Source organism: Podarcis filfolensis (assembly GCF_964270895.1).
Source record: "Podarcis filfolensis genome assembly, chromosome: 16".
NCBI lineage: Eukaryota > Metazoa > Chordata > Lepidosauria > Squamata > Lacertidae > Podarcis > Podarcis filfolensis.
In genome coordinates, this window is record NC_139620.1 from 3563306 (window position 1) to 3591131 (window position 27826).

The window sequence follows — 27826 nt, forward strand, 5'->3', positions numbered from 1 at the left end:
CACCTGTTGTGCTCACTGCCAGCCCCCCTCTCTCCCCAACCCCACCCCAATTCTCTCCCCGGAAGGTTCTCGGGCGCCCAGCCCTCCAGCAGCCCCGCCCCGCAGTTCTACGGCATGATGGACCGGGTGCCCAACGACCCCACCTACCGGGCTCCCGTGGAGAAGCTCTTCTACCTGCCCCACGTCTGCAACTACACCTGCCTCTCCCGGACGCGCCCCTTCCAGACCGACCAGCACCGCAGCCGGAACCCCCTCCTGGTCCCGCTGCTGTACGACTTCCGCCGCATGACGGCCCGCCGGCGGATCAACCGCAAGACGGGCTTCCACGTCATCTACAAGACTCCGTGCGGGCTGTGCCTGCGCAGCATGGCGGAGGTGGAGCGCTACCTCTTTGAGACGAACTGCGACTTCCTCTTCCTGGAGATGTTCTGCCTGGACCCCTACGTCCTGGTGGACCGCAAGTTCCAGCCCTACAAGCCCTTCTACTACATCCCCGACATCACCATGGGCAAGGAGGACGTCCCCCTCTCCTGCGTCAACGAGATCGACAACACCGCCCCGCCCCAGGTGGCCTACAGCAAGGAGCGCATCCCCGGGAAGGGGGTCTACATCAACACCGGCGCCGATTTCCTGGTGGGCTGCGACTGCGAGGACGGCTGCCGGGATAAGTGAGCGGCTTCCTCTTCTCCCCCAAACCGGCTGGTGGGTGGGAAGGACCCTGTTTCAGCTGGAGGGCCCTGCAGTTATTTGCAGCAATGACTTGTTTTGCGTGGGGGTTGTGTTCCTGACCCCCACGTGTGTAATCCCATTCCCCCACCCACCCACTTCCGGGGACAGCGCTATACGTGCACACCAGTTGGATGCACCTAGTTGTTGCCTGTACAGTGGTACCTTGGTTTCCGAACAGAATGCATCCCGGGAGTCCATTCGACTCCTGGAACCATTCGAAAACCAAAGCGCGGCTTCTGCAGGGAACATCCTGCAGCCAATCGGAAGCTGCGCTGGGCGTTCGGCTTCCGAAAATCATTTGGAAACCGGAACACTCACTTCTGGGTTTTGATCATTCAGGAGCCAATTTGTTTAGGAGCCAAGGCATTTGGTTTCCAAGATACGGCTGTATTTTTTTATTTATATGCTGCTCAATGGTTTGTGTGTTTTTAAGACCTACAACCCCTAAGCAGTTTAGAAAGAAAATAGAATAATGAAATTGTTGGTTAAAAATGAATCTTAGAAATATTGAAAAGATAAAAATCAACAATAAGCCAATAACAAATCAAAACGTACACCAGTCTGGCGTAGCTCAGCCGGGTCAATCTCAACGTCGTGTGTTCGAGCCACACCTAGATTCCTGCATTGTAAGGGGTTGGACTGGATGGCCCTTGGGGTCTCTTCCAACTCTACAATTCTATGATTCTAAGAATGGAAGGCAAGTGAATGGCTGCTGTAGGTGCTGCCAGCTGCTGAGAATCAGATGAGGAGAGTCCTGTTCTGTGTGGCTGAATGGGCTCTGTCTAAACAGAAATTTTAGCTGTCACAGCAAAGGTTACAGCCACCTGCCTGATATCAATAGTCAGGGAGTTCCAGAGGGCAGGTGCTGCTAAAAAATCGGTTTCTAAGAAACGCGGAGCGGGTGTTATGTAGCACCTGTGGCAGTGGGGGTATAAGTATGATTGGGCTTATTTGTTACTTGTAACTCGGAAGGTCTCTCAAGTGACTCACGACACCTTTTAAATCCATAAATGCGACTACACTATATCTATTTATTTATTTCAGTTAATTTGGAGAGTTTCTGCCCTGCTCTTCAGCTGCAAAGGCTCCCAGGGCGACTTATGTGCCATCCAATAAAAAGATGGCAATCTCTGCCCGCAGGCTTACTGTCTAAATTAAAGACCCGACACGCAATGGAAAAGGGATGGAAAGATGGGGGGGGGAACAGAATTGAACTTGGGCGCCAATTCTTCAAAGAGCTGTTCTGGCCGTGTTCTCCAGCTGAATGGGAGGTGGGATTGCAAACCGCTCTGATGCTGCTGTGCAGAGACCCCTGGGGCGCTCCCTGGCCTTACAGCCGGGGGTTTGGTTTCCTGACTTGAGCCCCACACTTCCCCCCTCCTCCTTGACAGGTCCAAATGCGCTTGCCACCAGCTCACGATCCAAGCGACCGCCTGCACCCCGGGGGGCCAGACCAACCCAAACGCCGGGTTCCAGTACAAGAGACTGGAAGAATGCCTCCCCACAGGGTAAGCTTGTTTTTGTTGTTGTTGTTGTCGTTTAATCGTGTCCGGCTCTTCGTGACCCCCTGGACCAGAGCACGCCAGGCCCTCCTGTCTTCCACTGCCTCCCGCAGTTTGGTCAAACTCATGCTGGTAGCGTCGAGAACACTGTCCCACCATCTCGTCCTCTGTCGTTCCCTTCTCCTTGCGCCCTCCATCTTTCCCAACATCAGGGTCTTTTCCAGGGAGTCTTCTCTTCTCATGAGGTGGCCAAAGTCTTGGAGCCTCAGCTTCAGGATCTGTCCTTCCAGTGAGCACTCAGGGCTGATTTCCTTCTGAATGGAGAGGTTGGATCTTCTTGCAGTCCATGGGACTCTCAAGAGTCTCCTCCAGCACCAGAATTCAAAAGCATCCATTCTTCGGCGATCAGCCTTCTTTATGGTCCAGCTCTCACTTCCATACATCACGACTGGGAAAACCAGATCTTTAACTATACAGACCTTTGTTGGCAAGGTGATGCCCCACTCTGCAGCCCGACCAGAGGAGAGCAGCCAGGATTGCAAGTGGTTTTGGGAAACCCTAGTTGCATGAGAAACAGGCGAAGGAGTCTGTTTTAACCTGGAGAGGAGTAGCGTAAGAGGAGAGGATGGGAAGCCACCCCCAGAGGTCTGAAAGGCTGCTGAGAATATGGAGGGGACTTGTCTTTTGTTGTTCCAGAAGGAGGAACCAGGAACCACAAGGGGAGGGAATTCCTGGGGAGCAATTTTTGGCCAGACATTATATGCTTGCTTGTGTGCTCCCATGATGGTTCCTGATTCCCCCCCTTGGCTGATGAGCGCAGGACATGGTTCCAGCATCCCTGACCGACGGTAGCTCGATGTCTGCTTAAATACCTCCAGCGAAAGAGGACTAGATCAGGAGTACTGACCTACATGGACCGAGTGGCCTGACTTGAGTACGAGGCAGCTTTCTGACTCTGGGAACATTGCCATCCCTTGTTTCCAAGAAAGGTGAAGCAGGCACACTCTCTGGGCCTGACGAGGAGGTCCGTTCAGTGCTGGACTCCAAACCAGCTTTCACTCAGAAACATGAGGACTAGAATCTTTCTTTCTTTTTAGAGGAAGGGCTGTAGCACAGTTGCAGAGAACCAGCCTTGCCTGCAGAAGGTCCCAGACCCCATCCCTAGGGTTTATAGGTAGGGCCAGGAATGTCCCCTGCCTGAATCCCTGCAGAGCTGGGTCGACAACACTGACACTAGAGCATGGGTAGGCAAACTAAGGCCCGGGGCCGGATCCAACCCAATCGCCTTCTAAATCCAGCCCTTGGATGGTCCAGGAATCAGCGTGTTTTTACATGAGTCGAAATGTGCTTTTATTTAAAATGCATCTCTGGGTTATCTCTGGGGCATAGGAATTCGTTCATTTTTTTCTTCAAAATATAGTCCGGCCCCCCACAAGGTCTGAGGGACAGTGGACCGGCCCCCTGCTGAAAAAGTCTGCTGACCCCTGCCCTAGAGGGACCTCAGTGGCTTGGCTCGAGATCAAGGCAGCTGCCTGATTTTGGGAACGTTGCCGTCTCTTGTTGTAAGATGGGTGAGGCAGACGCACTCTCTGGGTCCAGCGAGCAACCCTTTCCAATGCTTGACTCTCCCTGCATCTTCTCCCCTCTTCTTCCCGGGCCTCTGCCAGCGTCTACGAGTGCAACAAGCGCTGCAAGTGCAATCGGAACATGTGCACGAACCGCCTGGTGCAACACGGCCTGCAAGTCCGGCTGCAGCTCTTCAAGACGCAGAACAAGGGCTGGGGCATCCGCTGCCTGGACGACATCGCCAGGGGCTCCTTCGTCTGCATCTATGCAGGTACAGGGCGCCGGGCCTGGGGCCTCTGCCTCTCCATCAGTGGGGCAGCCGCCCCGAAGAGCAGTGTTCACGTGCCAAAGGAACTTGGATTAAGCAAGGCCGCTGTGCGTGGACATAGCGCCAAACCATGGTTGAAACAAGCTGTGGCACACAAGCTAACAGCACCCTATGGCTTCACATTGTGGTTCCCTGGCAGAAAACAAACCATGGTTCAAATGAGTCACAATTAGGCTAAACAAACCATGGTTCAAATGAGCCACACTTCGGCTAAACAAACCATGGTTCAAATGAACCACACTTGGGTTAAACAAACCATGGTTCAAAGAAACCTCACCTGGGCTAAGCAAACCATGGTTCAAAGAAACCTCACCTGGGCTAAACAAACCATGGTTTAGTGTTAATGTGCAAACCACATCATTGGTGGCCACTGCTGCCGCCTGTGGGAGGGAGTTCCATAGTTTAACTTTGCACTGTGTGAAAAGAAGTCATTTATTTGTCCCCAATCTTCCAACACTCAGCTTCATGGGACGTCCAGAAGTTTTAGTGTTCCTCATCCTTCATATTTTACTGATTTTCAGAAGAAACAATAAACGTAATGCCAACCCCCTCCCTGGAGTACAGAGATAGTGTTAAAGAATAGTACACTGGAATGCAGACGTAGGTTGATGCCGTACACGAGAAGAAATTAAACACATGTCTCATTCCAGTGTCCCATGAGAAGCAGGCATGTGAAATAGATTCAGCATAGTCAACAAAATTAAGCCACCCTGTTTAGGAAGCTGCGTATCTTCTTCCAGTACGGAGATTCTGTTAGTTTATCCATAAGAATGATGCCCTGTGTCTGTGACAACAGTGCTTCCAAAAGTTCCATATTAAGAGTTCTCCAGTGTCTGCCTATAACAGGTTCAGCAGCCACTAACAGCTGAACAATAAGATATTTATCAGACAGATCTGGAGGTCTTGGAAAGTAAACCGATTTTCGGATCAGGCGAGACAAGGCGGTTTGGTGATCTGGTCGTAAGCGAGGCAGGAAAAAGCTTTCCCATTCTGTGCGTAATTTTATAAACTTCCTATTTCCAGCTTTGTAAACTTCGTAATTTGAACTCACAAGCTCACAATTAGCTAGCTCCGCTGTACATCGGGGAGGGTTGTGTGGAGAGAGTCTCTTCCTTTAAATTCCTAGGAGTTTATCTTAGACCTTACTTGGAAAATAAATACAACCCAGGTGGTTAAGAAAGCCCAACAGAGACTCCATCTCCTCAGAGTATTGCGGAAGAACGATGTCAATCAACATTTGATGATCTCCTTCTATTGGTCCACAATAGAAAGTGTACTTTCCTACTGCATCACGCTGTGGTACACTGGTTTGACATCATCTGATAGGAAGTGCCTACAGAGGGTGGGGAATACAGCACAATAAATTATGGGCTGTCCCGTGAATCCGCTGGATGAAATAGCGGAAGAACGTTGCCTCAGGAGAGTGAGGAAAATTCTCAGGGATGATTCACACCCTGGAGGGCACTTTCTTGATCTCCTGTCCTCGGGCAGAAGATATAGAAGCACGATTAGTTGCACCAACAGGGTAAAGAACAGCTTCTACCTGTGGGCTGTTAGTCTGCTGAATGAAAAGATAACAACAGGGTAACTGACTTTCAGGTTTGGTGAGTGTGCGTCAGTAAACGAGGGGAATTAAAACTAAGAGAGCTGAGTGGGGTGTGTGTGCTTGTGTAATCTCACAGTAAACAAGTTGTTTTGTTGTTTAATCGTTTAGTCGTGTCCACCTCTTCGTGACCCCCTGGACCAGAGCACGCCAGGCACTCCTGTCTTCCACTGCCTCTCACAGTTTGGTCAAACTCATGCTGGTAGCTTCGAGAACACTGTCCAACCATCTCGTCCTCTGCCGTCCCCTTCTCCTTGTGCCCTCCATCTTTCCCAACATCAGGGTCTTTTTCAGGGAGTCTTCTCTTCTCATGAGGTGGCCAAAGTCTTGGAGCCTCAGCTTCAGGATCTGTCCTTCCAGTGAGCACTCAGGGCTGATTTCCTTCAGAATGGAGAGGTTTGATCTTCTTGCAGTCCATGGGACTGTCAAGAGTCTCCTCCAGCACCAGAATTCAAAAGCATCTATTCTTCGGCCATCAGCCTTCTTTATGGTCCAGCTCTCACTTCCATACATCACTCCTGGGAAAACCAGAGCTTGAACTATACGGACCTTATACAAGTTGTACAAGTGACAATAAAGTATTTCAATTTCAATAGTATTTCAATTTCAATTAACGGGAGTGTCATGAGTTTGTAAAGGTTTATGTTTCCAAGCCGAGAGCTAAGGGTCTCTCTCTTTTTCTCCCCCCTCCCCCCGCTGTTTCTCTCCTTGCTGCCCCGCAGGTAAAATCCTGACGGACGACTTTGCCGACAAGGAGGGCCTGGAGATGGGCGACGAATACTTTGCCAACCTGGACCACATTGAGAGCGTGGAGAACTCGAAGGAGGGCTACGAAAGCGAGGCCAAGTGCTCTTCGGACAGCAGCGGCGTCAACCTGAAGGACGACGAGGACGAGAACTCGGGCTCGGAGGAGCAGGAGGAGTCCAACGAGGAGAGCTCGGACGACAACTTCTGCAAGGATGAGGACTTCAGCACCAGCTCGGTCTGGCGCAGCTACGCCACCCGGCGCCAGACGCGGGGCCAGCGGGAGAACGGCCTCTCCGAGACGGCCTCCAAGGACTCGGGCCTGGCCCGGCAGGCCAGCCACGAAGAGGCCGCCCACTGCAAGCCTCCCCTCTCGGAGGAGACCTCCAAGAACAAGGTGGCCTCCTGGCTCAGCTCCAACACCATGGCCGACAGCTTCCAGGACAACGACAGCCGCTCCTCGTTCCGCGTGCACGAGGCGGGCGAGGCAAAGGCCGCAAAGGCCGAGCCCCCGGATGGCGAGAAGGCGGCGCCGGGAGGCCGGGACGATTTCGGGCTGGAGGTGAAGAAGAAAGAGGTACGGTCCCTCGCAAGGAAATGGCCCCTGCGGTGTTCGTGGGTGGATTTTTGGTGGCCCTCCCTGTCACATTTGAAAACACGTGGACTACACCCGTGATTTCTGCATCGCAGGGTGTTTTGCTCAGGGGTCAGCAAACATTTTCAGCAGGGGGTCGGTTCACAGTTCCTCAGACCTTGGTGGGGGCAGCGGACTATATTTTGCAATGCAGGCCAACTCTTATTAAATATTTCTGCCTAAATGTTTGCTAGGAACACAGGTGGCGCTGTGGTTAAACCACTGAGCCTAGGACTTGCCGATCAGAAGGTCGGCAGTTCAAATCCCCGCGACGGGGTGAGCTCCCATTGCTCGGTCCCGGCTCCTGCCAACCTAGCAGTTCAAAAGCACATCAAAGTGCAAGTAGATAAATAGGTACCGCTCCGGTGGGAAGGTAAATGGCGTTTCCATGCGCTGCTCTGGTTCGCCAGAAGCAGCTTAGTTCTGCTGGCCACATGACCCGGAAGCTGTACGCCGGCTCCCTCGGCCAATAAAGTGAGATGAGTGCCACAACCCCAGAGTTGGTCACGACTGGACCTAATCGTCAGGGGTCCCTTTACCTTTAAATGTTTGCTTCAGTTTGCTCTTTCTCTCCCTTCTTTCCCACAGGAACCCGAAGACCACAGCAAACCTCTGTTGTAAGTTCCCTTTTTTTCCCTTCTGCTCTTCTCTTCCTTTGGGTAACTTGGGCCAGCTCTGGCTGCTCCTGGATTTCTGTCTCCTTTGGGAAACAAGTCGGGAGTGTTTCTGAACACTCTACCAGCTGAAGAACTCCCCGCAAGCAGAAAGCTAGCATGTCAAGGGCAGGGACAAAAGGATATAGCTCAGAGGTTCCCCAAACCCTTGTTCACCCCAGACCAATGGAATATCACCAAGGGACTTTTCTGCCCGTTGTAGCAAGTGCTAGATGTTGTGTTCAATTGTATTTCTACTGCTGCTTTTGCTTTCTGTACTGCATTACCATTTTCATTCTGCAGAATTCTAATTGCGATACAGTAAAATACAGTCTTGAGAAATAAGGCAAGCAGTGCAAACGCAGTTAAAAATCAGTATGAGTGCTTAACGCAGCATGCCACAGACCAGCTGAGCTAAGCTTTTGGGGCCACCACTGGGTGGTCCACGGACTACAGTTTAGGAACATTTTCCCCCTGACATGCTAGCCTTCTAGGTGCGGGGAGGGTTGTTTCTCATTCTCATCTGACGAACATTCAGACATGATCCAGTCACTTCATCCAGTTTCACCTCATTTAATCCCTACAACAGCCCTGTGAGGTAGGTTAAGCTGAGAAGGTCACGCTCTGGAAGCATCATGGCTGAGGTGGGATTCGAACCCTGGTCTCTCCCTGGTCCTAGTCCAGCACTCTTAACCACTACACCACACGGGGTCTTTTCTTTATCATTTATTGCTTCAACACCACCCTCCTCCTGACCCAGAGCCCAGGGTGGCTAAAAGTCCTCTGAACTGTACAAACACGACATGGCTGTCATAAAACAAACTATTAAACGTACAGAATGTTAATCCCGATTTTAAAACGGCAACAGCCAAGAGTTTTCTCCTCTCCACAACCGCATGCGGTTTAAACGACCGAATGCCCAATCAAAAGGGAAATGTTTTAAGGTGACGCCTTAATTTCATACACTTGAGAAAAATGAAATAATTAATGGAGTCATTTGTTTTTATTATAAATTACAAAAAAAATGAAACGATGAATGCTGCGAAGGGGGGGAAACTAGTATAATGCATTATAGTACACTGAATATTGTGTTAAACAGAAGATTCTGTATCTTATACATAACCCATGTTGTGTGTTCAAGAAATGCTACGTGAATCCTAAACTGCGGTTCAGGGAAAGGAGGGAGGACTGATTTCTCTTTACACTGAATATTACTTTTGCATTACAGTAAATAAAATAAAATTGGGGGGGGGGGGGAATCAGTGCTGGAACCACAGCCGTATATCAGCTGTCTATTTGGTGGTTGCGGCTTGCTGGCATCTTGCGACGAAGCATTGTGGGAGCGGCTAACCCTGCCTCTGTCCTCCCCCAGGGTGCCCAGTGCAGGCAGGTTGTACGGTTACAATCCAAACCCGCCGGTCCCCGAAGGAGTCCGGAGGCCGATCAGCAAGACAGCCTTGCTTCAGAGCCGCAGGCACACAGAGTCCCATCAGGTACCCGTAGATGTAATTATCTTAAGAACTTTTAGGCCTGTGGGCAGGCTGTTTATCCTTCCACAAAGCTTTGTGTTAGAATCGTAGACTCAGAATTGTCAAGTGGGAAGGGATCCCAAGGCTCATGTAGTCCAACCCCCTGCAAGGGGGGGGGCGGCATATGAAGAACAAAAGAAGTTTGTGTTCCATCTTGTCAATACCCACTTTAAACTGAGCTGCCCGGAACGGAATTCCTTGCTGGCCAAGGAGAGGGGCGGCTGCAGACGTTCCCTCCCTCCCTCCCACTTTTCTCTCTCTCTCTCTCTCCCACCGCCAGGATGTGCTTATGCTCTCCAGCAGCACGGACAGCGATGGCGACAACGGGCGCGGCACCTCGAGGCAGGCGCAGGGCAACGACAGTGACGACATCCAGACCATCTCCTCCGGGTCGGAAGAGGAGCCGGGGCCAGACGGCAAGAAGAGCTCTTCGGGGCTGGGTGAGCGCAGCCGCGTTTGGGGAGAGGGGAGGCGATTGTGTGTACAGTCATACCTCGGGTTACAGACGCTTCAGGTTGTGTTTTTTTCATGTTGTGGACTGTCAAAACCCGGAAGTACCGGAATGGGTTACTTCCGGGTTTCGGCGGTCGCGCATGCGCAGAAATGCTAAATTGCGCTTTGCGCATGAGCAGAGGCACCAAATCACAACCTGCGCATGCGCAGACACACCGCTGTGGGTTGTGGACATGCATCCCACACGGATCACGTTCGCAACCCGCAGCGTCCACTTTATATTAAACAATTTTGGAGCGACATTCAAGAGGAACTTTAAAAAACGCTTAAAATATCATATAAAAAAAACCCCAGAGGCGTACCTCCCTGGAATTATAGCGACTGACATTCCTGCTGCTAGGAAAAAGGGGTTTCTTATATGCAACCGCTGTGCCCAGAATGATTGCAGCAAAAAATTGGAAGGGAGAAAGAACTCCCTCAATAAGAGAATAGCAACTAAGATTTTGCGAATATATAGAATCAGCAAGACTTACAGCAGTGGTAAGAGGCCAATCAGACCAAAAATTGATAGATGAGTGGACTTGCGTGAAGGAATACATCATAAAACATTGTTCTGGTATTAATATATCAATATGCAACGAACGAAACTTATAGAGTAAAAAAAATTAAGAAGAAACAGGTACAAGATGAAATAGTCAAAAATAATATTGATAACACAGTGAAAAGAAGAAAAGAAACAAAGGATGTTGCATATAGGTGGAGGGAGAGTCAAAATTTATGTCTGTATGTTTGTTTGTTTTTTTGTAATCTTAAATTGAGCGGTATATGTATCTATGTATGATAAGTTTGTTTAGTGTTCTGGTTTGGGTTTGTAAGTATCGCATTTATCAATAAAAGTTTTTTTAAAAAGGACAGAAAAGGGAGCCTTCCGGGATGAGGCCAGTGCGGAGCCCACCGGGTCCAGCATCCCGTTCTCACGGTGGCCCAATGGGAAGCCCCAAGCAGGACCCGGGCGCAAGAACCATTTCTTCCCTCCTCTGGCTTCCGGCAACTGAGATTCAGAAGTGTTGCCTGCTTCCAGCCGTTGAGGCAGCCAACTTAGCTTTTTTAATTTAGTTGTCGCTTCGTTAACAGTGTTTTATACTAGGTTTTGCTGATGATTTGTTAATTACCGTATTGGCCCGAATATAAGCCGCACCCGAATATAAGCCACACCTTTAAAATTGGATAGGAAAAAAGACAAAGTACCCAAATATAAGCCGTTCCATTTGCTCGCTGCTCCTGGCTGCATTCTGGGTTGGAGGGGGAGCCATGCTGTATTGCCAGCGGCCTTTCCCCTTCCTCGCTCTCTCTCCCTTCCCAGCCTTGTGGGAGAGGATGGGGGGCTACGCATGGGGCGGGCACCGCTTTGCGCACTCCTGGCACTGTTTACCCCACACTCCTGGCTACATACCGTAATGTCGCAAATATAAGCCACACTTTAACTTTTCACGGTCGGAATTTGGGGGAAAGTGGGGCTTATATTCAGGCCAATAATAATAATAATAATAATAATAATAAATTTTATTTATACCCCAGCCAAGACCAGGCTCAGGGCGGCTAACACCAAATAAAAAAACGATTGATTGAAATACAGCTTAAAAAACAAGATTAAAATACAACATAAAAACATTAAAATGCAGCCTCATTTCAGTGGAAACTCAAATCAAAAATTGTTTGGGGGATGAAAATGTCAAGTCTTCAATACGGTTTCTGCATGATTCATGCTGTAATTGTGATGTTCTATCATGTTATTGTTGTTTGTTTTGTTTGGTGTGCATGGGGCATTAGGGGAGGGGGAGGGCCACGGTTGGGGGGCACGCCATGCTCCTTCTGGGGTAGTTTGTCCACCTTTGGCCCCCACCTTGCACTCAACGCTCACCTTTAGCTCCCAGAAGCTGCCAGCATGGGACAGCAGCCACACCCCAGGAAACTGCTTCCACTGGGCTGCCAAACCGGGCGAGGGGAGCCGATAGGTCTCAAGCCCTCCGTGAGGGGCAGGTGGGGCTTGTCCACCTGGGAAGGGAGCCCATCTAGGAGAAGAAAAACTCTGATCCTAACCCTCTGCATTAACCGCTCCACCACCATTGGCTTCCTCCGCCACATCTGAGAAGGGAGTGAATATTGCTAGGGGGTGCCAGCACGAATAAGGCCCTGCCATTTACCTGCTATAGGAGGGAGAAATGTTTCTAAAGGACGGGGGCATTGTGGGTGAAGGAAAAGCCAGCCTGCTCAGGCTAGGAAACTGCCCAGGCTGTTCCAGTACGCCTAATTGTCTGAAATTGGCTTCTTCAATCTCCCTTTAACGGTGTCGACTCCCTTGGGTGTTTCCCAGGACCAGTGAAAAGGCAGGTGGCCGTCAAGTCCACCCGCGGCTTCGCCCTGAAGTCAACCCACGGCATTGCCATCAAGTCGACCAACCTGGCGTCCGGGGAGAACATGCCCATCCGGAGGAACACGCGGCAGTTCTACGACGGGGAGGAGTCCTGTTACATCATCGACGCCAAACTCGAAGGCAACTTGGGCCGCTACCTCAATGTGAGATTCTCCCTGCTTTACCTAACAAATTAAATTTCCCCCTTCTCGCACAACTCTGGTGTTTTTCCTCCGTCCAAGCCGACCTCTTGCTTCCCCTGTAGAGTCTTACTGTTGGTGGATATTCCATGACAGGCACTTCTCACTCTGCAGTTCATTTCCACTGACCTTCTGTGATGTCACCGCAGCTCAGCCAATGGCTAAGGGAGGCACGCCAGCAACAACTTTTAGGTGTTTTTTTTTCGATAAAACACTGCTTCATAGAAGCATTTCTGTTCTCAAACAACGGATTGTTAAAGATAGCTGTGCTAAAATAAACTTCCTCGATTGCTTCCCAGCGCCCAACACTAAATAACAACAGATTTCCTGCATGTGTTGTAAGAGACCTTGAAAACCTAAAGCTTGAGATGTGGGAGATAAATATTGTAGACAGCAGATTTGCAACCGGTGATTGGATTTTTGGCTTGGTCGCTTTGGAGCTTCCTCTCATTGGCTGAGTGGCTGTGATGTCACAGAATGTCCTCAAGAAGACGGCAGAAATATCAGATTAGAGAAAGACTGGGTGAATGTTTAAAGGATATTTGTGGGCAGAAGAAGAGCTGGTGAGGTTTAGGAATAATTTTTTGGGGGGGAGGTCAGATCAAAGAAGCCCCCCCCTTCTGTTTTCTCACCTTTTCCCAATATTAATGGTCAGACCTTGTCAGAAATAATTTGCCTACACTTCAGGTTCCCAGTTGCATCATTCTGACCCCTCCCCTCTGTGCTTACCAAATGCCATCCCCCCTTATTTTGAAAAACTGATGCTGGGGTTTTTTGGGGGGTGGGGCTTGTTGTTGCTTGCTTAATTTTATCTGTGTTTTACTTGGGGGTTTTTTTGGGGGGGGATTGTGCGTTGCCAGGTTTTTTTCCTTCTAAGAAATGGACGTATTTGTGGTACTTCATTTTTGTGTTTTTAACATTTGTTAAAAGAAGAAGAGAATTTTTTTAAAAGGGGGGCGTATTGTGGTCTGCTAAGGAAATTCAGCCTTTTACGTCCATTTCTGAGTTAAGTTCTGTTGATACTTTCACACTTTTAAATATCATTTTGGCTAGATAACAAGCAGCTGTAAAATACCTTGACGTCAGTCGGCACAGAGGTTTTGCCCTTCTGATTTCAGCTAACGCTCCTTTCTGTTTCCAGCATAGCTGCAGTCCTAACCTCTTTGTCCAGAACGTCTTTGTGGACACCCACGACCTCCGTTTCCCATGGGTGGCCTTCTTCGCCAGCAAGTAAGCACTGTCCAAAAGAGACCAGCTTCTCTCTCTTCGGTCGAGCTTCCCTTGGGCCGCATCCACACCAGGCTTTTAAAGCCCCCTTCCACCACTTTGAACACCCAACGGCTCCTACCCTCCAAATCCTGGGAACCGTAGTTCATCCAGGGTGCTGAGTGCGATTAGGAGATCCCGCTCTTTCTTTAATGGGGCAATTGCTTCTTCCCCTTCCATCATTTTGGTAGCCCTTTTCTGAACCTTTTTGCTCCTCTACAGAATCTTCTCTTTTTCTGAGTTGCACATAATAATAATAATAATAATAATAATAATAATAATAATAATAATAATTCCCTGCCCATCTGGGTGGGTTTCCCCAGCCACTCTGAGCCGCCAAGTGCAGCTGCACTCTAGATGACGACATGGTCTCACGAGTCCCATTATGCCCATTTTACAGGTGGGAGAGCAGAAGCTGAGTCACAATGCTGTTCAGCCAGAGAGTCTCTCCCATTCTAAGCTGTCATTTCAAAACCGCAAAACCCTTTTTCCTTCTTGCAGGAGAATCAGAGCCGGCACCGAACTTACCTGGGACTATAACTACGAAGTTGGCAGCGTGGAGGGCAAGGAGCTTCTGTGCTGTTGCGGTGCAATTGAATGCCGTGGACGTTTGTTGTAAGATTTCTTTCTCCCGCTGCCCCCCCTCCTTTTTTTTAGGCAGGGGGGCGTATTTCATGAATTTTTTTAAAGAGTTCTTTTTTTTAAAGCCCTTTTCGGTCAGTGGAGCCCCCCTTACCCACTTCTCACACGTCTCGTTCTCTGTTTGCGGGCTCATCCATTTTCGGTGCCGCGTTGTCGGATGTTGTCGAGGGCATGGTTCTGTGTATGGTGTTTTGCAGAGGACCGCCCCCCCCTTTCGTCGTCGTAAAGCAATAAAACCATGTTTACTCTCGATTTCAAAAGACGATCTGCTCCTGAACCTTTTATTTTTTTTAAAAAAAAGAAAATATAACACGGGGCAGGGCCATGGAGGTTTTTATGGGCTGATCCAGGGATTATTCAGGATCAGGGCCCAGATACAGCTCCTGTGGGGCTTTCCATCTGACTCCTGGAAGGAGGGGAAAGAGCTCTCTGTGTGTGTTTCTCAAAAGAAAAGCTGGCTTTTCCCAGAGTGCGGTTTAAACGACAGAAAGGTGGTGTTTCATGCATCTGCAACCCATTATCTCTTTGGCGCATGGGTGAGTGTCGTTCGAGGCTAGTGGCCCATGCCCCCTCAGGGGCAGCTGCGGGCCGGATTCCTGCATTGCAGGGGGTTGGAGTAGTCGATCCTCGGGATCCTTTCCCACTCTGCGGTCACCTGGAGATGCCAGGGGTCGATGCAGCGATGGCTCCCTGAACGTGGAAGCAGCCCCTCTCCGGAGCCCTTTGCACGCCGCTCATCGTCCCGCCGCCAGCCCCTGCCGCTCGCAAGACACAGGTAAGCAGCCACCGGGGCTTGTCCATAGCTGTCAACGTTTTCCTTTTTTTAAGGGAAATTCCCTTATTCCAAATAGGATTCCTCGCAAGAAAAGGGAAAAGTTTGACAGCTATGGGCTTGTCCGGTGCTGTGTAGGAAGGAAGAGTCGTGGGGGTGTGCAGCTTATAGTCCGGCCCCCCACAAGGTCTGAGGGACAGGGGACCGGCCCCCTGCTGAAAATGTTTGGACTAAACCCTACACAAATGTGGAGTCCCTTAAGGTTGCCTTGTGTGCCACATTCCTGCAACTCCAGCAACCAAGCTGGTGTCAAATGTCTTGCTCTGCCTTCTTATGGACAACATCAGCGAGGCCCATTGGGGGGGGAGGTCTTGTCGTTCTGGGTGGTCCAGGACTCCCATGCGCACTGCCCAGGTTTGCGTCCCAGGGAGGTCGCTCTGCTACTGCTAGTGTGGCAGTTTGACTTCACCCCAGAGGCATACTCCATTGTCTGTTTGAGACAGACAAATGCAAACAGCAGCAGCACCAGTTCCAGGGAATCGCATGTGGGGGTCGTTTTGCTGCTGTGTTTGGGTCCAGATCGTGAGCTTCCCATCAGGGCATCTGGAGAACAGGGTGTTGGACTGGATCAGCTCCTTTGGGCCTGCTCCAGCTGCAGGGCTCGTCTGGTATTCTTACGGAGCCTCCTGGTCCAGAGGAAGTCAATCTTGATTTCTAAGTTCTTAAGGGTGTTTAATGGGACGCAGGTGGCGCTGTGGGTTCAACCACAGAGCCTAGGACTTGCTGATCAGAAGGTTGGCAGTTCGAATCCCTGCGACGGGGTGAGCTCCCGTTGCTCGGTCCCTGCTCCTGCCAACCTAGCAGTTCAAAAGCACGTCAAAGTGCAAGTAGATAAATAGGTACAACTCCAGCGGGAAGGTAAACGGTGTTTCTGTGCACTGCTCTGGTTCGCCAGAAGCGGCTTAGTCATGCTGGCCACATGACCCGGAAGCTGTACGCTGGCTCCCTTGGCCAGTAAAGCGAGATGAGCGCTGCAACCCCAGAGTCAGTCACGACTGGACCTAATGGTCAGGGGTCCCTTTAGCCCTTCGGAGAACAGTCCTGCTTTAGCCTGACCTACTGTGGCTTATTGAAGCTGAGACTGGGGTAGGCGGGCGAACGTTGGATGTATCCAACTGAATTTGGTTCATTCTGACAGGAGTAAATTCTCTCGCTTCTCCCGTCTCACCCCAACTGTTTCCCAAAGCAGTCCCAAAACAAATGGCCACATGCCCCCTTGCAGGGTTGGCGTTAGGAATTGCCCCACTAATTTATGCTGGAAGCGTTTGCAAACACCGTTGTGCCATTTAAAAAGCACCCTTGGTTGTGTGAACTTTCCCAACGGTAATCCAATCACCAGATTTTTTTTTAAACAGAAATTTATTAGTCTTATTTAGGTTTTAATATATTTTAACTTTTTTTTTCTTAAAAAAAAAAAAAGAACACACATTTTGGTCTGAAGATAGGTTAATGGTCCTTTTTTGTAAACCTCCCCCTACCCCCCCCCCACAAAATGCCCTAAGGCTAAGGCTAGGGAAAGAATAATTGCAATTTGATCCTACAGGTAGAACAGATATTCTTCAAAACTGTCTTTCTCTGGAGTTTTTATTCCAGCTGAAGCCAAAAGATTTTTCTCGTTTTGGTGCTTGAAAAACCCTATCTAATAAATTAAAACAAAAATCAGCGTCTCCCTCTCTGGGAGTGGTAAAAGGCAAGTAGACTACATAAAAGTGGGTGTACCTCTGTGGGTGTTTTTTTTTTTAATAGGATGAGAAAAGGATCGTGGAGTTGGGGGCAAAAGGAAAGTATTGCATTCCTAAGAGAAGGAATGCAGGGGAATAAAGTGAAGTAGTGTGCATTGAATTAAATTCTCTACAGGAGGAAGGTGGTGCAGTTTAGAGAAAGCTTTTTTTAAAAAAGGGAAAATAAAGACCATCACTGAGTTTTCAGCCTTCTGGCATCATTGACCTGTCTGAATTAGCTTGCCGAAACATCTCCCCCACCCCAAACTAAAATACCCAGGAAAAAAGGTGAGTAAATCCTCCATGATCTCATCTGAACGTGATCTCCAAAAATTAAAACCCTCTACCTGTGATTCCCTCACCTGTGGACTCACTGTAATCCAATCGCTTCTTTAATTAAATACTTTTTTTGCAATTTAAAAACCTCTTCCCATCGGGCTGCGGGTTGCAAAGGCAGGGGTCAAAACTCCAGGGCCTTACAAGTGGGGGGGGCACTGGGCATACCTTGAGGACCAGAAGACGTATTTATCCATCTCCCTCTCACCATTTGTTTCGCTGCAGCTAAGAAAACAGAGCCAGGCTTTGCAAAGGAGTAATATGGCTTCTACGATAACCAAAAACGGATTATCGAAAGGCTTTGGAGTTAAGGCAGGACCGGTGGTGGGCCTCCTGGCCTGGTTTCTAAAAAGGTATCAAGACACAGTTGGATAGATGTGCTCAGAGGAGATGGGAACTGTAGCGCCACACCAACGGCGCCTGCTTGACTCCGTTTCCCAACTCTGGCAGAGCGAAGGCGCAGGGATTGTCCTCGTAAGCGGCGAAGGCGGATTGGGGCGGAAACCCCAACCTTGCCCTCTGCTACACCCCACCCGCTTGTACCCAAAATATTTGCTTTTTCCACACACACACACAAAAAGGATTACTTGTGGAAAGAAAATATTTGTGCCCATGATATAGCAGATCTAGGGGGTGTCGGGGAAAGGAGGGTTGAGAGCCGAGCCCAGCTTTCCTGACATGTTTACAAGCAGGAGGGCCTTTGGCATGGGGGAGAGAGGCCTCGATGAGGTCTAGAAACTTGACAAGTGGAGTACTTTCCCCGCAAGTGTTGGTTCCTTTCGAGTGTGCTTGGAAGGGAAAAAGGAGACATGTGTCTTTTCTGGGGTGGGGCGGAGAAGTTGCTCTCTGCTTGCCCAATTTTGTGGAGGGGTTTTGGGTGGGTGAGGAGGGGGTTGGCAACGTGTGAGGGGGTCTCGGGACCGCTTTCCAAGGTGGAGTCAGGGCAGGGGCCCAAAGAGGGAAGGGCAAGCACGCTCCCAAAACTCTGCCGTTCTTCCCATACATAAAGGGTGCTGGGGAAGAGAAAAACGAGCACTGTTTGCAAGCTCCAGAAAAGGCTGCCCGCTTTGCCCCCAAGAAAAGCGGCAAGTGTCTCAGGATCCCGTCTTGAAATGAACCCGGCGCGTCTTCGGGTACTTGGAGGGTCCGAGGGTGGAGAGAGGAGCTGGTGGGGCGGCAGAGGGCTGTGCTTCCAGCTGCAGCTGCCCAGAGGAAGTTTTGTTTTCTTTTTGGCTTCAAAAATGAAAATAAAGATCTGGGCTCTGGCAACAGACGGGAGTCCCCCCCGGAAGCTGGGAGCAGAGGAGGCCTGGGTACCGAAAATGGACGTCGAGCGATCAATTGGCTTTCACCCGGTGGTTATTGTTCAAGACCGGGTGCCCGTTGCTCAGGGGGCCGTTCTTTGTGGGTGCTGAGGCAGCTTTCTCTTCTTCCAACTCCTCCTCCTCCCCGGTGTTGTCCGTCTCATCACGGTCGCTGCGCTCGTCTTCCACCACCTGGAACGGAGAGAAACCCAGGTCAGGAAACGAGAGCGACTCAGACACTTCTCTGGTCCTGAATGGGGTAACTGTGCCCCTGAAGAACCAGGTGCGCAGCCTGGGAGTCATTCTGGACTCACCGCTGTCCATGGAGGCGCAGGTCAATTCTGTGTCCAGGGCAGCTGTTTACCAGTTCCATCTGGTACGCAGGATGAGATCCTCCCTGTCTGCGGACTGGCCAGTGTGGCACATGCTCTGGTTATCTCTCGCTTGGACTACTGCAATGCGTTCTGTGTGGGGCTACCTTTGAAGGTGACCCGGAAACTACAACTAATCCAGAATGCGGCAACTAGGCTGGCGACTGGGAGCGGCCGCCGAGACCACATAACACCGGTCTTGAAAGACCTACATTGGCTCCCAGTACTTTTCCAAGCACAATTCAAAGTGTTGGTGCTGACCTTTAAAGCCCTAAACGGACTCGGTCCAGTATATCTGAAGGAGCGTCTCCTCCCCCATCGTTCTGCCCGGACACTGAGGTTCAGCACCAAGGGCCTTCTGGTGGTTCCCTCATTGCAAGAAGTGAGGTTACAGGGAACCAGGGAGAGGGCCTTCTCAGTGGTGGCGCCCGCCCTGTGGAACGCCCTCCCAGCAGATGTCAAAGAGAACAACTACCAAACTTTTAGAAGACACCTGAAGGCAGCCCTATTTAGGGAAGCTTTTAATGTTTGATGTATTACTGTGTTTTAATATTTAGTTGGAAGCTGCCCAGAGTGGCTGGGGAAGCCCAGCCAGATGGGTGGGGTATAAATAATAAATTATTATTATTATATTATTACTATGTAGGGCTTTTAAGGCGATCAGGAAGTTAATGCATATCTGCTTATACCCAGAACAAACTTAGTTGGTCTCCAAGGTGCTACTGAACAATTTCTTAATTTTATTTCGACTGCGTCAGACCAACACGGCTACCTACCTGAATCTAGGAAGTTAAGTGTAACCAAGAGACAGTGGCAGCGGAGCAGGATATTAAATGTGACAAAGAGATGGGAGCCTTTGACCCTGGTGGTACTCCTGCTTTTGAAAATCCTCCCCCCGACACAGTCGCTAAAATCTTTTAGGTATACCAGGCTCGTTCCAACCCACCCACCAGAGATTTTAACAATCATTCATCTGCTTTTAGCTGCTGTCTGTTCCCTGTGAGGTTATTATTATTATTTTCTGATGTTTGCAAGCTACCTTAAGGGCCAATTGGTGGGAGAGCCTTTTTAAATGAAAAACTTCATAACTACATAATTCTGGAAATTAACCCTTCCCCCATTTGCATTCCCGCTTTGAGAGGTGGAACTGGAAATATTAAATATTCAGAATCTCATTTACCTTTCCAAAGGGTGCTGCTGTTGTTTTTTAAGTTACTTTTTATTCACCGTAATTTATTCACGTCCTGCCTTTCCTGAATGCAGCTCGAGATGGGCTTGCAATGAAACTTAAAAGTGCAGCGGAACAAAATAAAACATACAAGCAGCTTTTAAAATCAATCTGATGGGTAATCGGGAAGCCTGCGGCAATTAAAAGCCACTCACGGCCTGAAACGGCTTTCCTCATAACGGAAGTGGCGAGAGTAAGCCATCCAGCAGATCTTTTCCACATAAAATCCCAAGTTCTAACCCACAGAAATTGCTTCTGGGCGCGGCAGAATCTTGCATCCTGCACAACTCAGCTTCCGCTACCAGGAAGAGGAAAACATGAAAGTAAGTTGCTAGCCCTCAAGAATAGGGTTTAAAAATGTGTATGGTCACAGGGAGACGGATTTAGTTCCTCCTCAGTGCAAAATGAAGATCCCAGTGTGGCAAAGCGGCTAGAGGAGGGGAAACTTTTTTGGCTCCACAGGACAGGTCCTTATCAGGGTTGGCCTCCTGGCCAAATCCTGACAGGTGGGTAGGCCCGTCCACCTGGTGCCATAATGGCATCAGGTGATTCAGAACCTCATAGCCCAAAACTGGGACTTCAAACCACCACTAGGGCATGACCAAAATGGAGTTTCGGCCCTTAGAAATGAGTGCTTGAGTTTTGATTTTTCCTCATCCCTCCTTGTACCTTTCCCCTTGTATGTTGTTGGGGATTTTTTAAAGACTGTAGGCCTTTAGGTAGGGACTGTCTTGATTGTACCTAAGCCACCTTCCCCCGCGGGAGCCTGAAGAGTTGGGTGCAATTGTTCCAAGCAAGTAATAAATCATGGGTGGGCAAACTAAGGCCCAGGGGCCGGATCCGGCCCAATCGCCTTCTAAATCTGGTTTGCGGTCCGGGAATCAGCGTGTTTTTACATGAGTAGAATGTGTCTTTTTATTTATAATGCATCTCTGAGTTATTTGTGGGGCATAGAAATTTGTTCATTTTTTTCCTTCAAAATATAGTCCGGCCCTCCACAAGGTCTGAGGGACAGTGGACCGGCCACCTGCTGAAAAAGTTTGCTGCCCCTGTAATAAATCAATAAGGGATTTTGTTCTGAATCTTGCCCAATTGGCAGGGTTTAACCCCCCTGCTCCCGGCTCATCCGCACCCAGCGCAGGACTGAACCCCACCCACCAGAGCGGCATCAGCTGCTGGGCCAGCAGTTTGGAGAAAAAGACATAATTGGCCCAACTGGAGTCATGACGGGCCAAAAGTGGCCTACAGGCCACAGGTTGCCGACCCCGGAGTTAGGGAGACCAGGGTTCAAAATCCCCATTTGGCCATGTAGCTCACTGGATATGACCTGGGGGCAGCGCCTGTCTCTTAGCTTGGCCCACCTTGAAGGTTGTTGCGGAGAATACGGAAAGTCGGAGAACCACGTAAGTAAGCTACCTCGAGTCCCTTTGAGGAAAAGTGGGACAGCAATAGATAGATATATTTTAAACACAGGGTTGCCCTCTGGGTTGGTTGGTTTGTTTGTCTCTCTCTCAAACACCAAAAAAAGAGTTGGTTTTCTCTTATACCTCTTACTAGACAAAACACGAATTGGGGAAGGGTACCAACTCCCCCCCAAAAAAAACCCAACTTGCCTTTCCAGTTATGAATTTCTGGGCCATCCGGATAATGAGGTACGCCCAAAATATGTGCAGGGACTGCAAAATGACCATCATGAGGTTGAAGAAATAGTAGCCAAAGAAAGGTGGGTATATTTCCAAGGGGTACACCATGGTGCAATGCAGGATCCTATAAAATTCAACATAAGGAATCAGATCAAGACAAATCAGATTGGAGAAACCACATTGGTAGTTTACCCCCTCGCAGAGCTACAATTCCCAGTGCCCTTAAACTAAAATTCCCAGGGTTCTGTGGGGTAAGCCAGGAGAACAGCATGGGTGTGGCCTAATATTAACTGGCAGATTATATTCCCCTATGAACTGGCCCACATTTATTCATTAGCAGCGACTCCTGTATTGCAGAGGGTTGGACTGGATGACCCTTGGGGTCCCTTTTGCCACTCTATACTATTTTGTGCTTCTGTTTGCCCCCTCCCGCCCATTCTCTCTCTCCCAACAGCTTCTCGACAGGCAGGCGTCCAACAGGTAAACCTCAGTCACACGCAGCGCACGTAACTCTCACCAGAACGGAAGGATGACGAGTCGCGTGACGATGAAGATGGTGGCGAAGACGATGAAGATGTTGTTGGACATGTTCTTCCAGCCCGCGTAGTTGAACATTTTCGCCGACTGCAGAGACACAGAGAGAGAGGAGAGGAGGCAATATGTATAGGCAGCCCTGAGCTCAGGGATCGGGACCGGCAGCGAGAGACAGAAGATGCTCTGACTATGAAGAGCACGATGGGAGCATCTCCTTCTTGTGGGCAGGATGCGGCCCTCTACCTATCTCCCCTGGGTCTCTCCCAGGGCCGGATTTAGGTTTGATGAGGCCCTCAGCTACTGACGGTAATGGGGCCCTTTATATGTCCAGCTGTCCTTTGTCAATAACAAATTGTCGCTGTTTTTGTGTGTTGAATATATGCCATGTGGCAATTTATGGGCCTAATAGGTATCTAAAGCCATTTGCACATCACAAAGTATGCATTTTATCAAAGTAATTGTTGAAAAGTCCATGCAGAATGCAAAGTCCCTGCAGAATGTCGGCACCCTATATATCGAAACGAGCAAACCAGTGATATTTTAGGCAGCAGGCTAGCATCATAGGAGCCTACACAACACAAAACACTCTTGCTGTATGTAGGCTTTATTTTATTAGTTTTTTATCTTATATTTTGGAAATGTACGTCCAGTTTTTCCCCCTTTAAATTTTTTGGGGGCCCCCAAGAGACTGGAGCCCTAAGCTATAGCATGTTTAGCTTATACGTAAATCTGGCACTGGTCTCTCCCCACACCGCACGCTTCCCTGGACCCGTTTCACCCCCTAAGTGTTTCCCCCCTCGGCTGAGAAGTGTCTTTGACTGCTTGGGGGGACAGACCAGGGAGTAGAAACCAGCCGACAAAACTGAAGCAAATTGCTCTTGCAGCGGCTGTTAGGGGTTTCAGGCAGAGATTATTCCCAGTCCTACCTGGAAATGCTACTGGGACCTTCTGCATGCAAAGTGGGTGCTCTAACCACTGAGCCCCACAGCCCTTCCCGGACATGCCGCCATTTAATTATGTGTTTTTAAGAAGCGACGACAGCACGCAGCACAAGGCGTCCGGAACATGGAGAGTCCCTAAGCTGAGTCGGACGCCTGGGCTTGAGCTTCGGGTTACACCCCTGCAAGGGAGGACGGGGTCCCGATCCCTCACCTCCAGCAAATAGTCCGAGGAGTCATGCAAGGCCATGATGAGAGTCCCGGCACGGATGTAGTTGGTGAACCAGGAGAAGCTAATCAGGACGATGGTCGCTACGTGGTGGATGACCTGTTCCTTGAAGTCCTGCCCAAAAGCAAAAAATCAGCCAAAGCGTAATGGAAAATACCCATTTCCCCAGAAATCCTTTCAGGCTGTTTCATATATTTTCTTTTACAGTAAGTTAAAGGTAAAGGTAAAGGGACCCCTGACCATTAGGTCCAGTCGTGGCCGACTCTGGGGTTGTGGCACTCATCTCGCTTTACTGGCCGAGGGATCCAGCGTACAGCTTCCGGGTCATGTGGCCAGCATGACTAAGCCGCTTCTGGCGAACCAGAGCAGCACACGGAAACGCCGTTTACCTTCCCGCCGGAGCGGTACCTATTTATCTACTTGCACTGGTGTGCTTTCGAACTGCTAGGTTGGCAAGAGCAGGGACCGAGCAACGGGAGCTCACCCCGTCATGGGGATTCGAACCGCCAACCTTCTGATCGGCAAGTCCTAGGCTCTGTGGTTTAACCCACAGCGCCACCCGCGTCCCAAGTTAACTTAGATCACTGTTATTACAAACCAGGTTTTTTCAATTCTGAATTGAGACGAGTTTGGATTTAACTGTATTATATTATTATTATTATTATTATTATTATTATTATTATTATTATTATTATCATTATATTATTATTATTATTATTATATTGCTCTCTTTATATGTTACTGAGCTTTCAACACTACACCAAATACAGTGCTTGTTAACGTTTAACACTTGTGTTCTCCTGAGCCTCTCTGAGCTCAAAATTCAGTCAAAGAAGCAGTATACAGTCGTATCTCGGAAGTCAAATGAAATCCGTTCCGGAAGTCCGTTCGACTTCAAAAACATTCGGAAACCAAGGCGCGGCTTGTGATTGGCTGCAGGAAGTTCCTGCAGCCAATCGGAAGCCCCGTCGGACATTCAGCTTCCAAAAGAAAGTTCGAAAACCAGAACAGTCACTTACGTGTTTGCAGCGTTCGGGAGCCAAAACATTCGAGAACTAGGCCGTTCGAAAACCAAGGTACGACTGTATGAACATTTTATATCTGTCTGCGTTGAAACCCTAGGTAGGGTTGATGCCTCTCTGCTGCTAAATTGAAATTTTTGTGTATGTATTTAGACCCGTTCTGTTTCTGAGAGGGCCAGTTGCTTTAAACTGATTTTTCATATTGTGTCTCGATTTCAACAGGTTTAAGCAGAGCTCTCTTGAGTACCACGTTGCAGGGGGTTGGTCTGGATGACCCTCAGGCCCCCTTCCACCTCTAAAATCCGATTTTTCTTTCATATACTTTCCCCCCACTTATTTTTTAGCTATCCTGGAAGTTTAATGTTAACGCTCAACCTTACGCTGCCATTAACCTGCAGTGATAATATGTGTATCTCGTTATGGATATGTATTATTATTATTTTGTTAACTTTGTTGAATCTAAAAAAAGATCAACTTCCACTGATCAACTGCAGATCCAGCAGCAAAGGCCAAACGCCGTCTGCGCTCCCCGTGAGCCAAGCCTTCGACTCACCTTCCGCTTCACGTCCGAGGCGATGCTGAACAAGAGGGACCAGTAAAACGAGAGCTCAATCATGTAATACCAGTACTGGGACGGCAGCAGGTTCTGGAGGAGGGAGGGAGAAAAACCCCTCAAATATAGCCAGTCGTTCCGCGTCCTCAGCCACCATTTTTAAAAACCCAGTTTTGTGGTCTCCCCATCCCAGGGAAGCGTAAGAACACAATCTCCTGCTGAATCAGACCAAATGGACCAACTCTCCTATTCTTCCGGAGCGTGTTCTTTTCCTCTGCCCTCCTCATCCCTCCCTTCCTTTTGTGTCGTGCCGCCTTTGACGGCAAGCTTCATTTATTTAAAAGCATTTTTTGCCGCCTGATGTTTCACAGTATCTCTAAGGAGTCGACTGCAGCGGAAGGATTTTGGTCATCTCGATCTTGCTACCTCCCCCCCCCCCCCGTTTATAGTTATGTGCTCCTTGTTTCATGGTGTATTGTAGATATTTGTGGATTTTTCTTGTTTGTTTTTTATAAAAAAAGATAAATCCAAAGGTTGGGTATATATAATTTCTAATGCACACACCACATGAACACACAAGGGCTGTTGTCCCCGCTCAAGTTGCTCGCGAACCCTGCCTACCCCCCCCAACCCCATTGCTAACCCCCACCCCGTGATTTTACACCACACCAAGCCGTCCCCTCGCAGCCCACATTCTCACAGCTCTGTCAAACTCTCTGCACATCCTCAGAGACACTCTGTGTGCTCCCCCACCCAGCTTTATCCAAACCTCTGCTGTTGTTTAAAACCGCCATTTCTCTTTTAAATCCTCCCTGATTTCATGCAACTCCAGGATGGTGACGCCGGACTACAACTCTCCCCCCCCCCCCAAACAAAGGCTGCGTGATGACAGCCTTAGGTTTCTATATGTATATGAAGATATACCTTTTTTTAAAAAAAGCAAAGTTTGCAGCGTAAAAACTTAGCTCACCTGTGTAGGGTATCCTTCCCAAACTAGCCTGAGGTTGTAGAACCAAGGTTTCTGCAAGTTCGGGAGACAAAGGATAAAAAGACAGGAGCCGGTTAAGCGTCAAGAGGACTCGCAGAAAAGAAAACTCCCATTTCCCGCCTTAGGTTGAGGAGGAAATGTACTTACATCAGCTATGACGGCCGTGCCAGCAATGAAAGCAAGAAGGTAAAAGGTGAATCTCCAACTGGAAAAGGAAGCACAAAGTCTTGTTTCTCATCCCCTGAGCAAATGAAGCACACGTTCTCGGGCATGTCAAGAGCGCCACTGGGGGCGTGCAGAGTGCCTCTGACGTCTGCCAGGAGTGGTAGGGCGAGAGGCAAGGAGACGAACAGTAGGGGGAGCCAGAGAGCCAATGGATTGGTTGTAAGGAAGACTCCGGCTACTAAACATTTTGGAGTCGTGTGGCTGTGACACTCGCAAAGGCAAAGGTCTGCCTGAATTTGTCACCCTCTAGGTGTTGCTGGGCACCCAGCTGCCATCGGACAGCATGCCCAATGGTCAGGGGCATTGGGAATTGGACTTCTGGAGTGTTTTGGCGGGCAGAGAGCGTTGAGGAAGGCTGGCCTGGGGCAGCCAGCTGCCGACCCCTAATCCAGCGACGCTTTTGCAGATGGGAAAGCGTGCATGGGGCTGGGGCAAGCCTGCTATTCACCCAAGCCGCACCACGGTGCTGCAGGCCTACCTGGCCTCCCGGAATTTCTTGAGCAAGCTGGGCCGGTCCTGATTGCGCCGCCGGCGAAACCAGCGCTCGACCTGCCGGGGGGTGCAGCCGCTTTTCTTCGAGAGGCCCTCAATGTCTGCCTGCGGGGGCAGAAGAAGGGAAAACAGGGGCCCATTCAGAGAGAGGAGAGGGAGCTCAGGGAAAAAAGCCACTGAAATGCAGACAGCAGCAACATTTGCTTTGCTTTGCCATGTCTACCTTGACACACTAGGTTTCTAAGTGCGTGGATCTCATGCCTTCTTCCCAGAAAAAGCCACTGGTTTTGATGAAAGCTTCCAACTGGGGGTCCTACTTTGGGAAATGACCTCTCTAGTTGCAACATCAACCTGGCAAAGACTTCTTGATTTGAAGATGTGCTGGTTGGGCCCAGAAGTTTTTAATGCTTAAGAACTCAGTTGACCCAATACAGTTTCCTAGCTGCTTTCATGCTGGAGTTTTGCAGACCTTCGATTCCCACCAAATTTTATATTTTATAAGGTTGGCTTTGGGTCATTGTGTCCCGGAGCTCTGGGAATCTCAAGAAGGGGACATTTCCAGGCCAAGAATTCTAGGGATGAACCTGAGATCTTCTGCAGCCAATTTCACGCCACTGGGATGACGAATTTAGGGAAACTGCAGGGGTGAGCACACTGCAAGTGCAACCGAGGAACTTCACCCTGGGAAAACCATCTTCCATTCAACAGGGGGAAAGAATCCTGTCCTCCTGCTTCTGAAAACACAGGTTTCTCCCGGCCCTACCTGGAAATGCCACTGGGACCTGGGACTTTCTGCGCTCTACCAGTGAGCTACGGCCTGTCCCCACCTCCATCCAGACTGAAGCAGCGGCGATGCAAGAAGGCGCAGATTTGGCTCGGGGGCTGGCAGCTGGCAAAGCCAAACAGGAGATGGAAACCTTTTTGCTCTCGTTTATAGGCTTAATTACCCAGATGCACCAACTGGGAGTTCAGAGCGTATGTCCACAACAAGTATTGGCACGGGCCGCGTGGTGCCAGCAACAAGCCAATTGATTTTTCATCTGGATGCCTTGGTGGGAGAAATGGCAAGCCAGAGTCTCAGGCCATCAGCTCTGGCAGAAGACCAGCTCCATTAAGTGCCTTCTGACCCAGGACTTTTTCTATGCCAG

At 49.5% G+C, this 27826-nt stretch overlaps 2 protein-coding genes across 10 annotated transcripts in view; one reads left to right on the top strand and one right to left on the bottom strand.

Annotated features, from left to right (window-relative positions):
* SETDB1 (SET domain bifurcated histone lysine methyltransferase 1) overlaps window positions 1-14522 on the top strand; it is a 36270-nt gene extending 21748 nt beyond the window's left edge. For all 6 annotated transcript variants that reach the window (XM_083590971.1, XM_083590974.1, XM_083590970.1 and 3 more), the window contains exons 13-22: window positions 66-668; window positions 2121-2237; window positions 3899-4068; window positions 6451-7049; window positions 7695-7723; window positions 9132-9252; window positions 9569-9728; window positions 12116-12318; window positions 13496-13584; window positions 14122-14522. In XM_083590971.1, coding sequence (XP_083447097.1) covers window positions 66-668; window positions 2121-2237; window positions 3899-4068; window positions 6451-7049; window positions 7695-7723; window positions 9132-9252; window positions 9569-9728; window positions 12116-12318; window positions 13496-13584; window positions 14122-14239 — 2209 coding nt within the window. In that variant the 3' untranslated portion in view covers window positions 14240-14522. The remainder of the gene's footprint in view (window positions 1-65; window positions 669-2120; window positions 2238-3898; window positions 4069-6450; window positions 7050-7694; window positions 7724-9131; window positions 9253-9568; window positions 9729-12115; window positions 12319-13495; window positions 13585-14121) is intronic.
* A 1912-nt stretch (window positions 14523-16434) lies between these two features.
* CERS2 (ceramide synthase 2) overlaps window positions 16435-27826 on the bottom strand; it is a 45905-nt gene continuing 34513 nt past the window's right edge. For 3 of the 4 annotated variants that reach the window (XM_083591353.1, XM_083591354.1, XM_083591352.1), the window contains exons 4-11: window positions 26665-26783; window positions 26109-26166; window positions 25944-25994; window positions 24974-25066; window positions 23384-23512; window positions 22215-22321; window positions 21668-21821; window positions 16435-18647 (exon numbers count right to left, since the gene is read on the bottom strand). In XM_083591353.1, the coding sequence (XP_083447479.1) occupies window positions 18489-18647; window positions 21668-21821; window positions 22215-22321; window positions 23384-23512; window positions 24974-25066; window positions 25944-25994; window positions 26109-26166; window positions 26665-26783 (870 nt within the window). In that variant the 3' untranslated portion in view covers window positions 16435-18488. Of the gene's footprint in view, window positions 18812-18860; window positions 21822-22214; window positions 22322-23383; window positions 23513-24973; window positions 25067-25943; window positions 25995-26108; window positions 26167-26664; window positions 26784-27826 lie in introns of all 4 variants that reach the window. The other variant, XR_014542657.1, reaches the window with a different exon arrangement.